This window comes from Canis aureus, chromosome 8 (genome assembly GCF_053574225.1).
Source record: "Canis aureus isolate CA01 chromosome 8, VMU_Caureus_v.1.0, whole genome shotgun sequence".
Lineage (NCBI taxonomy): Eukaryota > Metazoa > Chordata > Mammalia > Carnivora > Canidae > Canis > Canis aureus.
The window spans coordinates 25,794,394-25,811,740 of record NC_135618.1 but is presented as its reverse complement, the minus strand read 5'-3'; the positions used below and the strand labels follow the sequence as shown (position 1 = coordinate 25,811,740).

The following is a 17,347-nucleotide window of genomic DNA, read 5'->3' as shown; positions in this document are numbered from 1 at the left end:
AAAACATTAAAGAATAGATGCATGGTCAAAAAAAAAAAAAAAAAGTATTCACCTCTTGATTTCAGCTCAGGTCATGATCTCACCATCGTGAGACCGAGCCCTTCTTTGGGCTTTGTGCTGGGTGTGGAGCCTGCTTGTGATTCTTTCTCTCTCTCTCCCTGTGCCCCTCCCTTTCTCTGTAATTAAAAAAAAATTAGTTGAAAAAAAAGGCAGAAAATATGAAAAAAAAAATTAAAATGTCTAACAAAGCACAAAAGAGAAATATTGGGCAGTGTGGTCTTCATCTGAAACTTGGTATGAGCAGAGACTTATTGCAACGAAGACTCAATGGGTAGCTGAACTTTTCTCTTTTTGTCCCTCTTAGACTGAAGATATACATGTGTTCCTCTGTGAAATATTTATGCCCTTTTCCTATTTTTTTTGGCATTTTCTTGTTTTCTTGTTAATTTATGTAAGTGTAGTATATATATATATATAAAAGAGACTAAACCTTTGTTCCCCCCACAAATTTATATCCATTAACATTCACTTCCCATTTCTCCCAAGTCAAGTAGTATTTAATTATAAAGGCTGATTAGCAGAAGAGGCATCATTTTTTTAAAAAATATCTTGCTTTAGGTTTAAACTTAAATTATTTAAAGTGAGATATTGATGCCCCTAAGTTGGAATTGCTAGGTCATGTTTGTTAAAGAATTGAAATATCGGGCAGCCCGGGTGGCTCAGTGGTTTAGCGCCACCTTCAACCCAGGTCGTGATCCTGGAGACCTGGGATCGAGTCCCGCGTCAGGCTCCCTGCATGGAGCCTGCTTCTCCCTCTGCCTGTGTCTCTGCCTCTCTCTCTCAATCCTCTCTGTGTGTTCTCATGAATAAATAAATAAAATCTTAAAAAAAAAAAAATTGAAATATCTTGATCGACTTTATACTGAATATTTTCCACTCCCTAATACTATTACTTTTTAAATTGAGACCATTCTCTGTAGGCATTCAAAGGGCATTAATTAAGAATACAAGATATCATTTATTAATAGAACATAAGTAGCTTCCATAGTAATTATATACAGGAATTTTATATTAAAATATTATTTAATATACAGGGTTATTTCTAATAGAACTTATTTTATTTCTTTTCTTTTTTAAAAAAATATTTATTCATAAGAGACACAGAGAGAGCGAGGCAGAGACACAGGCAGAGAGTGAAGCAGGCTCCATGCAGGGAGCCTGATGTGGGACTTGATCCCAGGACTCTGGGACCATGCCCTGAGTTGAAGGCATACACTCAACCACTGAACCACCCAGGCGTCCATAGAACTGATCTTATTTCAAATACAGAATTGAGTTCTACTTTTAAAAAACTTTCCATTGTACCAACAGTATTTCTACATATCATTAGAAATCCTTGTAAGCATGATTTTTAGTAAGATATCTATCTTAAACGGTGTACAGACTCTGTAGGTATAGGTAAACTCCACTGTAGACAGACTGTAATTTCACTTTTCTCTTTCTGCTGTAGGTATTGTCCAGCTTTTTATTGCTGCAAATAACATCATATTTTCTCTTAATGGAAATTGTTTAAAGGATCTCCTTTTTATTTTAAAGATTTCCGCATATATTTTTTAAAACATAAATATATCCTTTAAATTTAGCCTTTCCTAGACTCACCTTCAGACTTCACAGCACCTTGCAGTACTCCACGAACATACTCAAATCACTTCATTTTTATTTTGTCCTGTTTGTTGCATTCAGTGGTCTGCAGCCTCTTTGTTCTAGGGACCATGTCTTTGTCATGTTGGAGATGCCTGTGTTGCATAATAAAATCCAAAATTTTGTCCTGAGAACAGTTGAAGAATGAATAAGAACAAGTAATTCATTTGTTTTCTTGTCAGAACTTGTTGCTGACTTTTTATTACCACAGATTTCAAGGTTCAGTTTGAAGTGTTTCACTGCTGCTTCAGCAAGTGAGTTGCATGATTAAGCCTTTCCGTAAAAGTGAGGAAAACACCGACTTCTCATTTTGGAGAAGTTAATGATTATATGGCTTAAAATTTGTGTAACTGCTGACGAGTACTGAATGGTGTTCTCTTTATCCTCTGCAATAGAATGAACACAAAGAAGAAAACAATTCTATTTGATTTGGCAAGTATCAACATCCTTCTGTTCTCCAGTGGAAGTTTCTTGCTGCCTTTTGTTATTATTGTTTTGCTAAGAAAATGTTTTCATTAAAGATTTTTTTGTTGTTGCAAATTTTCACTAATGAAGTATGCTTGGTATTGAGGACAGGGGGATATTAAAATATATCCTCACTTTTGAGGTTTTTAGTGAGCATTTTGATGGGAGAGGACATGTATATTAATGATTACTAATATCATATTATATCAAATGAATGACTGTGGCATTAGATTCTGTAAATGTTTATGGATGCAATCTAAGTAGAGGGAGGGACAGTGCTTCTAAAATTTTAGAAAATAGTTCTTAGAACTTAAAATTTAGCATCTAAACTAGCATAAATTGGGTGTATCCCAAATACAGAGAGTGATAGGAGCAGAGGTATGGATATAGGAATGTCCATACATAGACTCAATAAACAGCACATAAGTAAGGGGCCCCTGGGTGGCTCAGCCAGTCAAGCACTGGACTCTTGATCTTAGCTAAGGTCTTGATCTCAGGATTGTGAGTTCAAGCCCTGTGTTGAGCTCCAGGCTGGATGTGGAGCCTGCTTAAAAAACAACAGCATCAAAAAAAAAAAAAAAACAAAACAAAACAAAACATACATATAGGTGAGGTGGAGATGTGTTGGAATGGTAGGTGGGTATGAGACTGAATAGTAAGTTTTTATTGGCATTATGTATATAAATGAGAGCCATTTAAGCTTTGTGTGTGCATGTGTGCATGTGTACACATAATTTATATGTGTGTATGGAGGCTGTCATATAAGAAAGAAGAAAGCACAGACTTGAGGTGGATAATTTAATGAGAATATTATTATAATGCAAGCCTTCTGCATAAGGATCTGCAGTAGATTAGAAAATTAGAAAATACAAAAGACAGGCTAGATGTGACTAACATTGACTAGCATTATTTGAATTTAAGGAACAAAAGAAGTAGTAGTTATGGATTGGCAATGCATTGTTTTTGATATTAAGAAATTGAGACACTGATAGAACATGCAAGTGGGTTATTTGACATCCAATGAAATGGATGATGATAGATCAAGGCAGAGATCTCAGGGTTTAGAATATAGATATAAAGCTCACATTTAGAAAAGTAATCATTAGTCAAAGGCCGATAGTAGAGGTCCAAAAAGCCTTCGTGGTCAAGAGGGGAAATGAAAAGTACAAAAATAAAAATAGTGAATAGGAAGAGTGGTCTTAATGCCATGACATCATGGACCAAAGCAGATGAGTTTCTGGATAGAGGAGTGAATTAACAATATTGAATACTGTGCAGAAGTTATGGAGAGTTGAGAATTAAACTAAGACTCTTAGCATAATAATATGAGTGTTTTCACATGTTTCATTTTCTTGGTTATAGTCCAACTTCCTAAATCATCATATACTCTTTGTTCCATTCTTACCTTTCTCAAAAGAGAAAGTATCTTATAGTAATCCTTCATACTAATAAATCAAAAAAATTCATAGATCTTTAAAAAATTCATTTTCTTATTTCTGATGTAAATCACTTACTAGCCCATATAGATAAAGGGCAACTAGTTAGTACTTGATTTATTACATTTTGTGAACCTGAAAATCATGGCACTTGCTCAGTTTACTAGTTTAAAAAAAAAATCAAAACTCAATTAGGCAAGATCCTACTTCCTTATTTATTCTTAAGTTTTGTTTTCCAGTTTTTCTGTATGTTGGTCACTAGTGCTTTATCTTTTGCATGCTGGTATGCACTTAACCTCTCTTGAACTAAAAATGACCCTTGGTCTTGTAAACACAGATCTTCTGAAAACCAGTATATCTTATCCACAAAAGTAAGTGGATTACAGATAAATCATAGTAGTTTTCATATTAATTAAAAAGACTCTGTAAGGCTGATTTTACTTTGAGACAATTTTTGTAAAGCAAGATTTAGGATAAAATAATTATTCTTGAATGAAAAAAGCATAAACTCTAGAATATGAACTTTCATAATTACCCAGTGAACTGGTGAATTTTTTCTTTTATGGTACTGTAATAATCCTTATAAGTTTTCTCCCTTCATAATATTATCTTGGATTTCTGCATATAGATTCATATATATATTCAGTTCTTGCCAACATAAGATGCTATTTTAGCATGGATTTTCATAATTATGCCTTTTCCAAATGTTGGTTTTCATTTAAATATATAATGCATGGATATTTTATAACATTATATCAAATAGTTTATGGTTAAAGTAGTGAAATTTTTGAAGGAAATAGCTGTAGTGTAGGTTCTTATTTTTTTCTATTTTTGACATCACATGGTGTTTGCACATGATACTTGATTTTCACTTTTTGTACTAAAAATATATGTAGAGTATATAAATTAGGATATATATTATTAATGCTTTGCTGTTCATATGCCTTAAAGAATAAAATAGGATACCTAATGGCTATTGTTAATTTCTTCATTAATGTGGTTTTTATTTTATTAAAAAAAATTAAGTAATGCTATATAATACTGCTTTTGTTTATTTTGAAGTTTCTTTTTTTCTTTTTTTTTTTAAGTATACTTGATGTATTAGTTTCAGGTGCAGAACATAGTGATTCTACAAGTCTATATGTTATGCTATGCTCACCCCAAGTATAGCTAACATCTGTCACCATACAAGACTATTAGAATACCATTAACTATATTCTCTATGCTGTACCTTTCATCCCTGACTTAATTGTTCATAACTGGGAGCTTGTGTCTCCCACTGTCCTTTATCCATTTTGCTTATTCCCTCACACCCGTGAAGTTTCTTTTTAATAAAATAAAGGTGTAAACTCGATGTGGTACTGTTTGTAATCTTAAGATAAAGCTATCTTGTAAGTTAATGCCCAGTATTTATTTATAGCATTTGCACAGTTCCTCAGACAGTGGAGTTTTTTCCATGATGATTATGGACTATATGTCTGTGTCCCTCTTAAATTTTATGTTTCGAAGCCTTGACTTTCAGTTGATATTAGTCGGAGATAGGGCCTTTGAGATATAATTAGGTTAGTTGGGGCCATGAGGCTGGGGCCTTCATACTGGGTTTAGTGCCTTTATAAGAAGAGACCCAAGAGAGCTCTCTGTCTCTCTGTGCCCTGTGAGGACAAAGAGAATAGGTGGCTCTCTGCAAACTAGGAAGTGGTCTCTCAGTAGTACCTGAATAGGTCAGCACCTTGTTGGAACTAAGCCTCCAGAACTGAAAAAGAAATGTCTGTTGTTCAAATTACTCAGTCTGAGATTCTTTTTTTTTTTTTTTTTCTTTTAAGAAAGAGAGTGCATGCACAAGTGGAGTGGGGAGAAGGGATAGAGGGAGAAAGGGAAGCTTAATCTTAAGCAGGCTCCACACCCAGTACAGAACTCCATCTCATGACACTGAGATCACGACCTGAGCCAAAGTCAAGAGTCTGTTGCTTATCTAACTGAGCCATCCAGGCACCCTTCTGTAAGATTCTTTTGTAGCAACCCAAACTGACTAATACAGTGTCTAAGTCAGAATCAGTCACCACTTTTGGCATGCTCTCTCTTATATTAGGAATTTTAAGATTAATACCAGATGTATAAGTAATGGTTTCTGGGTTTAAGTTCTCAATCTTTTCTGAAAGACAATAAAAAGACATTTATTACAATTAGAGAACACTGAGGTGCCTGGTGTATGGTGTGTATTTTATAAGCAAAGGAAAGTCACATACTGGCAACAACTTCATGTGTCTAACCTTCCTGTGTTGAGTAAGAGTGGCATGATGAATGGGATGTTTTAAGATGCATAAACTATTTTATTTGTGTTAACTATTTGTTCAATAGAAATGAACAAATTCCCCAGGCAATATGACTAGCATTCTGAAGGGGCTCATTCATTTCTAGTTGATGAGTTTTTTGATGTTTTATAAATTCATCACTTTTGGTCTGACCTTTCTCTGGAAGGAACTGTAATATGAATTTACCCAAACAAAAAAAATAAAAAAAAAAAAAAATGAATTTACCCAAACATGTTGAGACCAAAGGTCCATGAGTTATATACTGTTGTATGTATTATAAAATGACATCTGCATTTCTATTTATATGTAGTGGATTTTAAAAACCTATATTTGAATTTCATGACCCTTCCACACTGCCATTTTAATTTGTGAAGAGCATATTGCATTTAGAGGCATCTCCTTTTGAAATTGTAGGCATAGGGCACAGATAAATTCAGAATCAATGATTTGGTTTCACCTGGATACAGCTGTTTTTTCTTACTGTTTCATTTATAGTTAACTTTTTACCTGTTTCCTTCATCTTTTTTAATACTCCTGTACTTAAAAAAAAATACTCCCTTGTATATATTCAAACTTGGAAGTAAAAGAACACGAATATACATTGGGTGAATGGAGCCTAAAATCTAGTTCTGTCACATACTAACTGACAACAGGTAGTAAGCACTCACAGCATGCACATTCTAGACAGTTTTATTTTATTTAATCCTCAGAACAACCAGTTTGAGGAAGGTACATTGCTAATGACCATTTTATTGTTGAAGAAAAAAAGGAATTGCAAAAATAGTAGAGCTAAGACTTAAGCCCAAGTTTAACATCAGACACTATGCATATTGCTTAGTGGATACTTAATAAAATGAAAGTTGTAAGATTTAGAACTGTCATAGACTCCTTCCTTCATTGATTATTTATTAACTGCAGTGACTTAGACATTGTGCATAAAGGGAAAATTGGCCTTTGTGTAGAGCTAGTAAAATGAAAAAGAAAAAAAAAAAAGAGAGTTAATTGTAAAGGTAGTTCAACCTAAAGGAAAAGAAGTCTAGAATAGATATTGGCCAAAGAATAGAAATGCATTAAAATATGATGATGATGATGATGATGATGATGATGATGATAAAGAAAATCTGAGAGTCCCTGACCAGGACTGAATAGCATAGATTTCCAGGGTTTTCAGACTTTAGACAAATTTGTCTCATGAGTGTGGGTATAGGAAGCAAAATGAAGCTGCATTCTCTCTTCTGCTTGCAACCCAGTAGGAGAGTGAATCATATCAGTTTTGAGATTATCCAAGAACCAAAGATGCCTTTGTAAGTTCCTAAAGATACTTAAACTCACACTACATTTTGACGATGGAAATTGGAAAGGGTGGGATAACTGGTTGAGATTGGGGCTTGTAAGCAAGAGACTTTTAAGTGACTGAGTAATGAAAAGTTCAGATCTTCATTGATCAACATTTGTTAGATTATTGCCTGGATGAAACAACAAATACTGAAAAAAAAAGCACTAATCAATAGATAATTCTGTTTTCCTGTTAGTTGAGAATATTTATTGAGGAAAAAAATGGCAACACAATAAAATGTTTTACTGGAATGAAGATATTAATGCCAGTTGTTAAAAAAAATGAGAAAAACATGAGTTTTACTCTCATTTTTAAAATTTTTATCTGATGGAATGGGAAACAGACAACTTACAGAAGACTCAGAAAAAGCCATCAAAGACAAAATTTAAGCATAACTTAAATAAGTTCTCATTTACCAAGGTCAGCCTCTAAATCTAAAATGTCCAAATGTGTGTAACATGTTAATAGCTCAGCATTATAGTAATGGCCAGGATTGAAGAGGCAACATTTGCTTATAATTTAAAATATGAAGGGTGAGGGAAGCTTAATGATGCATTATGTTTCAATAACTGGTATTGTGATATAAAACAAAGCCACATTTTTAGAAAGAGGACATTTTGGCCAAGTGGCTTCCTGCAATTGGAATTCAAGCTCTCAAATACTACTACAGTTCCAGTATTTTTAGACTAAGACAATGTTTTTATTTGTAAAATGAGGGTCTGTGATTGTAGTCAATATGGGTTCCTCTTTGTACCTTCTGTGGCAGTATATAAAGACTCTCCTCAGATGCCAAATTCTAGTTTGTATGTTGTGGCATTCTTCCCAATATTTCCCAGAATACTGTTGATAGACAACACAGTGACAACACATAACCCTGATTTGATCTCACATGTAAATCTGTGTCTGGATCATAGTCTATCATTTCTTAAACTAAAATTAGTGTATTGAAAATTTCTCAAATTCTGGTTTTTGTTTTTGTTTGTTTTGCCTCCAGAATCACCAGTACATTTTTATTGTGTTACTGAAAGTGATTGAGAAAGCCCAAGGTCAAATTCTTTGTATGGGAGAAAATCTCCTCTAAGTAATATGCCTTATATCTGAAAGGGTTAACAGGCCTCTTAAAGTGCTGAATTTATTGGGAGAGGGGACCCTGCAACCCTGTTTGGATCTAGCTTTGGTCATTTCTTAGGAAGAATGCAATTTAGAACTTTCTTGTATTACTCTGCCAGCTATTTAGTTATTGATGATACTGACTTTTAGTTTTAAAATGTCTTGCTTTGGAAAATTGTTTTGAACAGCCTTCTTACACTTATATTTTGAATTTTTATGTTATATCACTTTTCATTTGGGATATTAAGTCAAATTCTTGGTAACCATTCTCCACAATCCAATTTATTTTTATCCAAGATCCATTGAATTCAACTCACTGCCTTTTCCTAAAGGTTAACCCAATATTTCATGTTATGTTATACTTTCTACTTATGTTATGTAAAAGAAAAGTTACTGTGATAAGCAGCCAATAAATTGCATTCAGAATGTTTATTCTCAAAAATTACATTACTATGCTGACATAGATAAACATAATCATTTATCACAATATGGATTGTGAAGTAAAAGCTAAAATAAATGGAACCATCTTGCCCGTTACCCAGTTCTTTTTTTTTTTCCCCTTTAAATGTTGGCCACAATATTTACCTTTAAAAAATGTCATCTTTTTATTTATCAGCTTGAATTAATGTAGGAGATTAGTAATGGTTCAAGGTTAAAAATGATAAAAAATACACATTTATTTTATAATAAAGTGTTTTCAACTTTTATGTATAGAAATGAGATTATATTTTTTATGTTGGCTTTTATTAATATGTTGTTTTGGCTTTATTTCATCATAAGGAATAAACCATTTAAAACTCATAGCTCTATTTGAAGTTTGTTTTTCAGAAAACCTAGACATCTGAATTGATGGATTTTGAAGAAATCTTATGTGCATTATGTATAGGAATTACTAAAAATAATCCTCATTTATATTGAGCTAATAAAGTAAGTCCCATTGATGTTTAGTAGAATAAAAACAGTGCACAATGATATCTGCTGAATGAAGAATTCAGTGACTATTACTTATTTCATAACAGCTTTTTTGAGGTATAATTCACATACCACACAATTTACTCACACAAAGTATAGAATTTAGAAGCTGTTAGTATATTTGTAGAGTTGTGTTGCCATCCCCACCATTAATTTCATCTCTCCAAAAGGAAACCATCTGCCCTTTGGCAATCACTTCATTTCCCCTTAATTCTCCAACCCTTGGGAAGCTCAATTTACTTTCTGTCTCTACGTATTTGCCTACTCTGGACTTTTTATATAAATGAGATCATACAATATCTGCTTTTATAACTGGCTACTCTCAGCATAATTTTTACTATGTTCATCTATGTTGTTTGTGATTTTCCCAAATTTCTTTTTGTTATTGATATCTGATTCCATTCCATGTATGGTTTTGAAGAATTTATTGAGGCTTGTTTTATGTCCTAGCATTATGGTCTGTCATAGAGAATGTTTTGTGTACACCTGAGAAGAATGTGCATTCTGCTGTTAGTGAATGGAGTGTACTATGGATAAAGTTTTGTGTATGTTAAATCTGATACCTGTGCCCTCTGGAAGGAATTTCTGTTGTCCCCTTTTTTTTTTTCCTATTGTGGCGCACACAATCCTGTTTCTTTGAATGTCTTGTGATTTTTTTAAATTAAGAACTGAACATTTTAGATAAAATATTATAGTGATTCTGGATATTAACTACCTCCTTTTCAAAGATGGGCCTTATTGGTGTTTGCCTATTAGTTTAGTGACTTGATGGACTATTTTTAGGAAGTCTGTTTCCCCCAAGGTGTGAACCTCCGATTGTATATGAATAGGGTGAAGTCTTGGGCCTATGCACAATAACTCTGGGATGCTATTGGTTTTATCAGGGCTCTATATGCCTTTTCTCTTTTTGTTGTTGTTAAACTGCCCAAATCTGTTGGTATTACACCCAGCTCTTAGTTTCCAGTGATTGCTGGCTAATTGCTCTATTGTTTTTGACAGTACCCTGGGATATAAATTGCTCCACAGTGTGAGTCAAATAAATTTGGGCACCTACAGGAGTAGTTTTTTTTTTTTTTTTTACAGGAATAGTTTTTGAAGGGAGTCTTTGAGATTTCTTGTAACCCTAGGGGAACTATCCTTTTTTTCCCCCAAACATTTTATTTTTTTTAAGATTTTATTTATTTATTTGAGAGAGAGAGAGAGAGAATGAGAATATGAGTGAACAAGCAGGAGGGCTGTTGAGTGAGAGGGAGAAGCAAGCTCCCCTCTGAGCAGGGAGCCCCATGCAGGGAGATCCCAGGACCCTGAGATCATGATCTGAACCAAAGGCAGAGGTTTAATTGACTGAGGCCCCTAGGTGCCCCTGGGAGAGCTGTTATTAACTATTTCTTTCCCTGGTTCTCTCTGGTAAACTGTATGCCTTATGATTTAGTTTAGTGTTGTCATGAAGTGATCACGCTCCTGTTAACTGTTTGCCATCAAACTATTGTTTTGGGAGTTCCCATAGGTTTGATTTTCCCTACATACTAATTCTAGTAAAATCAGTTCCTTTGTGGGGAGAGGGGAGCTGTATGTTCTTATGGCATTACTCTTGCTCTGTGAAAAATCTCTGAGCCATAGCTAAAGAATTAGGGGTGGTTAGTGGCATGCTTTTTTTAAATTGACACTCTTGTTTTAGAGGCAAAGCATTAGTATAGACAATAGCTTCTGATCTCAGTTTGCTTCTCCTGGCATATTAACTCCCAAATTGTGAGCAAGTTGCAGTGAGGATGATCAGGACTCCAGGATAGTGGGCATACTGTTCCTCAGGTGAAGCCTCTGTTCTATGAGTCGGGGGCTAGATGAAGCAAGGGAGCTCCTGACTTCTCAGTTGCACGTTGTAGAGTTTAATTGCTGCATAGTAGGTGTGGGTAGGGGGGTGGGTGAGAAATGCTAATAGTTTTCCCTTCTCTGGGAAATCCCACAGCCTCACCTGGAAGCTAGAGGCAGATAGACCCTTGTGTTCTTGGCTGCACTCACCTGAGGTGGAATTTCTTTCATGCTGAGCTGGGAGCAGGGAGAGTGGGCATAGGTAGGCCATCCTTCAAAAGAACAGACCTTCACTATTCTTACCAAGTTTTAGTAGATTTTTCTTGGATAAATGTTTCTTCATTTGCTGTTTGACTTTAGGATGATTCCTGGAGATTTTAAATATTTTTATTTTTACTAATTTTATTGGTATGTTTGTTTTGCTCAGGAATTGATCTGCAGAGATCTTCATGCCACCATTCTAGAAGGCCTCTAGGGGTTTTCTTATAAATGATTGCTTAAGACAGGACTTTGAGGGGCACCTGGGTGGTTCAGTCAGTTAAGCATCTGCCTTTAGCTCTAATCATGATGCCTGGGTCCTGGGATTGAGCCCCATACTGGGCTCCCTGCTCAGTGGGGAATCCACTTCTTCCTCTTCCTCCTCTATTTCCCCCTGCTTGTGCTCTCTCTCTCAAATAAGAAAACAAAATCTTAAAAAAAAAAGACAGGATTTTGAAATTAATTCTTTATTGAGTTATTCAGGTGCCATTTAATGTATCTACACATGTGGTTAAAAAGGTTTTCTCTGGGGATCCCTGGGTGGCTTAGCGGTTTGGTGCCCGCCTTCAGCCCAGGGCATGATCCTGGGGTCCCGGGATTGAGTCCCACATCGGGTTCCCTACATGGAGCCTGCTTCTCCCTTTGCCTGTGTCTCTGCCTTTCTCATGAATAAATAAATAAAATCTTAAAAAAAAAAAAAAGGTTTTCTTTTCTATATCCCATAAAATAAAGACTTTATTTCTGGATGAATTTGAATAGAAGTGTAGTGCTAAGAACTGAGTAATGCTAAGAACTGAGTTCTAAGCCAGCTCCTTCTGCATTTAATGTGAAATATCAAGCAGGTTACTTACGCACCTTGAATTTATTTGCTCATCCAAAATTTTGAGATAATAGTAGCTATTGTTAAATTAAATTAGGTAGAGCATGTGAAAGCAATTTGTAAATTCTAAAAACTTAAAATGAAGAGTATCATTTTAAGTTTAAATAAAATCTGCATATTTTCTGATTTCATTCTCATCTAAAAGTGCTATGTATAAAATTTATCTTAAAGAGTCTTTGGTATAGCTTATGTGTTTTTTAAATCCTTCATATTCTGATCAATAAATATTCTTATAAAATCAGCGAATATATTGCCTCGTACATGATTACTTTAGATAAGCTTATTGTGGAATTACAATAGCAAAAGGAGAAAACATTTTTAGTATATGTCTTTGGGAGTGTATCAGGGTAATTTTAAAATAAAATTTTGATTTCTTAAAATGACAACATATATGTTTATACTTTGTTTATACTATCTTTAGAGTATCCTGGCTTTAAATCCTCGAACACAAACTCATGCAATGCTGCGTTCCACTTCGGCCAAGAAAGTAGACAAGAGACATTGGAAAAGAAATAGTGACAAAAACTGCTCTGTAAGTACCATCAATAGGTGATTTCACACTGAAAATGATCTCTTCTTACACATAATAAGGCAAAATTTTACATTTACTTTGAAAAAGAATTAAATATGTGTAAAGCACAACTGTATTCTTTTCATATTTTATTTTATATTTGAGTAATCTCAAAAGTGTCTGATTTTATTCCTTTAAAATCTATTGAAACATTTAAAAAAATACGTAGTTTTAGTGTGGTACCAGAATTTATTTTCTTAAAAATCCATAAAATTTCTCTTACAATTGCTTTGTAAAATCAAAACAGAAGAAACAATGTATTGGTGAGGATGTGGAGAAAAAGGAACCCTCTTGCATTGTTCGTAGGAGTGCAAACTGGTGCAACCACTGTGGAAGAGTATGGAGGTTCCTCAAACAATGAAAAATAGAATTACTGTATGATCCAGTAATTCTACTACTGGGTATTTACTCAAAGAATATGAAAACACTAATATTAAAAGATATATGCACCCCTGTGTTTATTACAGCATTATGTACAATAGCCAAACTATGGAAGAAGCTCAAGTGTCCATTGATAGATGAATGGATAAACAGGATGTGGTATATATAAGCAATAGAATATTGATTATTCAGCCATAAAAAAGAATGAAATTTTGCCATTTGTGACAACATCGTTAGAGCTAGAGAGTATAATGCTAAGCAAAATAAATCAGTCCGAGAAAGACAAATGCCATGTAATTTCACTCACAAGTGAAATTTAAGAAACAGAACAAATGAGCAAAGGAAAAAAAAGGTAAACCAAGAAACAGACTCTTAACTATAGAGAACAAACTGATGGTTACCAGAGGGGAGGTGGCTGAGGAATGGGTGAAATAGGTGATGGGAATTAAAGAGTGCACTTACCATGATGAAAAAGATAAAATTAAGTTAAAGCCTTTAAAAATTGTTTTGTATAATGACACAATGACACAGAAGAGTTTCCATATTACAGATATTATAATTCAACTGAAGAAGAGTACACTGGTATATATAAAATGTTAAGATACACTTTTGGGAAACATATGAACAATATTTGGGGAATAGTATGAACATTTAATATTTTCAAGTGAGGTACTGGAGGACAAATGTCTGAGATTACTGATTGCTTAAATGTTATTTAACTGATTCTATGACATTAACACAGAGGCTGACAGTTTGAGACCATAAATGGGGATTAAGTACAACCTTGAAGGCAATGTTTAAAATACTGTTTTAGGGGATATATATTTTTAAATTAGGAAAGCAATGGCCTTTTTATGCAATTTCTCAAAATCAATTTCCCCAGAATTAATTTTCTCAGTTAGTGAAACAATGAATAGTATTAGCTTATTTGCATTAGCTTTTTTTGGTACTTTGCTTATACTGTCTAATATAATGATTTTAGTTTATTTTTCTTTCTTTCATCCTTACATATGAACTCTTTGGTGATGGAAATTAAAATATATGTATGTATTCATGTGATTTTTTTTTAAAATTTATTTATGATAGTCACAGAGAGAGAGAGAGAGAGAGGCAGAGACACAGGCAGAGGGAGAAGCAGGCTCCATGCACCGGGAGCCTGATGTGGGATTCGATCCCGGGTCTCCAGGATCACGCCCTGGGCCAAAGGCAGGCGCCAACCGCTGCGCCACCCAGGGATCCTATTCATGTGATTTTTAAAATTTTCTTGTCACTGGACACCCAGCAAAGTTTATTTTAAATGCAAAAAGGAACTAGAAATACAAAGAAACAATGTGATTTGAGATGATAACACAGCCACTTAATAGCAAACCTGGATTTGGAGTTCAGTTGTATATTTGGATGAGTTTTGCTTTCCACTGTGAGGTCTCTGAAAGGAGACTAGTGTGGACAAAATTGATCATTAAATCAAATAATAGACTAATGCTAAGGCATGATCTTATATTATGATGTGAATAAAGAAATCATGTAAATTTCAAATTTAGAAAACTCTCAAAGATTATTAAATCGAAATCATTTTGAAGGTATGAGAACTCTGATCCAGATAAATTGTATGACTTCTCTAAGGTCTCATTTACATATAATTAAACTATTTATGGTAAGGGTTTTATTGAGAAAGACTTCCTTTTTCTCTTATCATTTTTATTATTTTTATTTTAGGATTTTACTCCAAAATGTTATTCTGTAAACTGTCTCATTCATATATATATATATATGTGTGTGTGTGTGTGTTTGTAATTGACAAAGATGTAGTGAGATGGGCTTTCTACATTAAATTTGTATTGGCACAAATTCTGAGAAAAGCAATTTGACAGTATTTTTGACAATATCCATCAACACCTGTGTCAGTTTGCCAGGGCTGCCATAACAAAGTACCATTGACCGGGTGGCCTAAAGAACAGAAATTCTCAATATTCTGAAGGCTGGGAATCTGAGATTAAGGTGTTAGCAGGGTTATTTTATTCTGGTTTTTCCTTATGTCTTCATATGGTCTTCCCTTTATGTGCCTGTGTCCAAATTTCTTCTAATAATGACACCAATCATACTAGAATAGAGCCTCCCTTAATGACCTCATTTTAATTCAATTATCCCTGTAAAGACTGTCTCCAAATACAGTTATATTCTGAGATACTGCAGGTTAGGACTCCAACATATGAATTTGTGGGGGATATGGTTCAGTCCATATCAATATCTTTCAACTAACAAACCCTTACACCCAATAATTCATTTTCTAGTAAACTATCCTAAACAAAGAATTAGGAATGCAGGTAAAGAATGAAGTAGAATACAGCTTATTCCTACATTATTTATTTAGTAGGGAAAAATGTGGGGGAAAACCCACTGAATTGCAATCATTGAGTTATAGTGAAATTAATTAGGGCAGATCCATTCAGTGGTAAATTGTGCAACCATGGAAATTATTTTTAAAATAATTGATCTGGAAAAATAAAATCTATGTTACAAGGAAAAGGCATGAAGCATTATACTTGAGAATGATTGTATGCACTTACACACCAAGACACACAAAAAAATATAATGGAATGTTAATAGTGATTAGCTTTGTCTTCTTAGCACTTTTGTATATTTCAGGTCTTCTGTGATAAGCAAGTATTAATAGAAAATGAAAGCTAAAACATCAGATTTATTGCTCTGGATGTATACCATTTTGAAAATTCTTTTTGACACACTTGTATTTAAAAAAGAGCCGTGAAGTCATACCCAAAGTGGAAATATGGAGCTTAGGGATGAAAGTTATTCTCAGTGCAGTTAAAGAATGTGGTTCCTTTCCTTTTCATTATTCTTTGTGTTTGCATGAAGAACTGATTAAAAGGTTAAACTGTAACCAAAAGGTATGATTTATTTTTTTAATTTGTAAATGTTTATACTTGTGTTTTATAATCATTCATCAAAATTACAAAGCCTTAAATGTCTATAAAGCAAACAGACTTTGAAAGGTAGAGAGAGGGTCAACTAGCTAGAGAAATGCAACATAAAGAATGAAACAGTAGTGAGTTTCCTGGGGTTTCTTTTTTCTGCATTTATCCCAGTCTTGATGGGGGGTCAGCTGGCTCAGTCATTAGATCATGCTACTCTTGATCTTGGGGTCATTAATTCAAGCTCCACATTGGGTGCAGAGCTTACTTAAATCAACTAATAAAAGAATAAAAATAAATTTTAAAAGTGCCTTGGAAAAAATGGAAATAATAAAATAGATAAATAAAATGAAGAAATATCCTGGTCTTGGAGCTAAAAAAATTGGAGAACTGGAAATGCTAACTTCACACACACACACACACACACACACACACACACACAGAAGTTCCTAACAATAGTCTGCTCTCTCTGGCTAAAATACCAGGCAAAAAAACCTTCAGACAGTAACTTCTCTACTCTAGCCAAACACAGCAAGAAAAACTGTGATCCCAATCCCTGTATATTCCATAAAGCCTGAGTAGGGAACCTAGACTTCTGCTCTGTGATGAGATGAGATGCCCACATACCTCTGCTGGGTGAAAGAATAGGGAGCCAGTCCTTTTATCCCCATTAGCTAGCTAGTAGCCTAGTGGGTCCACGTCCCCACTTAGTTACCCTCTGTGATAGTGGAGAGACTACTGGAATTCTGCTACTATCCAGAGGAAGGGAAAAAAGAGCAGGGCTGAAAAATACTATAAAAGGAAATTGCTAAAATCTTTCCAAATTTAAGGACACCTGGGTGGCTCAGTGGTTGAGCATCTGCCTTCGGCCCAGGGCGTGATCCTGGAGTCCCTGGATCGAGTCCCACATCGGGCTCCCTGCATGGAGCCTGCTTCTCCCTCTGCCTGTGTCTCTGCTTCTCTCTCTCTCTCTATGGGTCTCTCATGAATAAATAAATTTAAAAAATTCCAAATTTGGCAAGAAACGTAAACCTATAGATTCCCAAACCTGAGTGAAACATGAAGAAATGCATAGCAAGATATGTCATAATTAAACTTCTGGAAGCTTAAGACAAAGACAGTATCCTGAAGGAAGCAAGCCAGTCCACTTGCTTTAAGGCAGGGGTGACTCCTGTGGGCTCTTATG

At 34.5% G+C, this 17,347-nt stretch overlaps 2 protein-coding genes across 13 annotated transcripts in view; one reads left to right on the top strand and one right to left on the bottom strand.

Annotated features, from left to right (window-relative positions):
- Positions 1–1,891, bottom strand: part of LOC144318523 (uncharacterized) — a 118,822-nt gene extending 116,931 nt beyond the window's left edge. For 9 of the 11 annotated variants that reach the window (XR_013384507.1, XR_013384505.1, XR_013384502.1 and 6 more), the window contains exon 1: positions 1,660–1,891. The gene's annotated coding sequence lies outside the window, so the exon portion shown is untranslated. Of the gene's footprint in view, positions 1–52; positions 177–1,659 lie in introns of all 11 variants that reach the window. The other 2 variants (XR_013384510.1, XR_013384508.1) reach the window with 1 other exon arrangement.
- DPYD (dihydropyrimidine dehydrogenase) overlaps positions 1–17,347 on the top strand; it is a 798,341-nt gene that overhangs the window by 28,279 nt on the left and 752,715 nt on the right. For both annotated transcript variants that reach the window (XM_077905543.1, XM_077905544.1), the window contains exon 2: positions 12,701–12,811. In XM_077905543.1, coding sequence (XP_077761669.1) covers positions 12,701–12,811 — 111 coding nt within the window. The remainder of the gene's footprint in view (positions 1–12,700; positions 12,812–17,347) is intronic.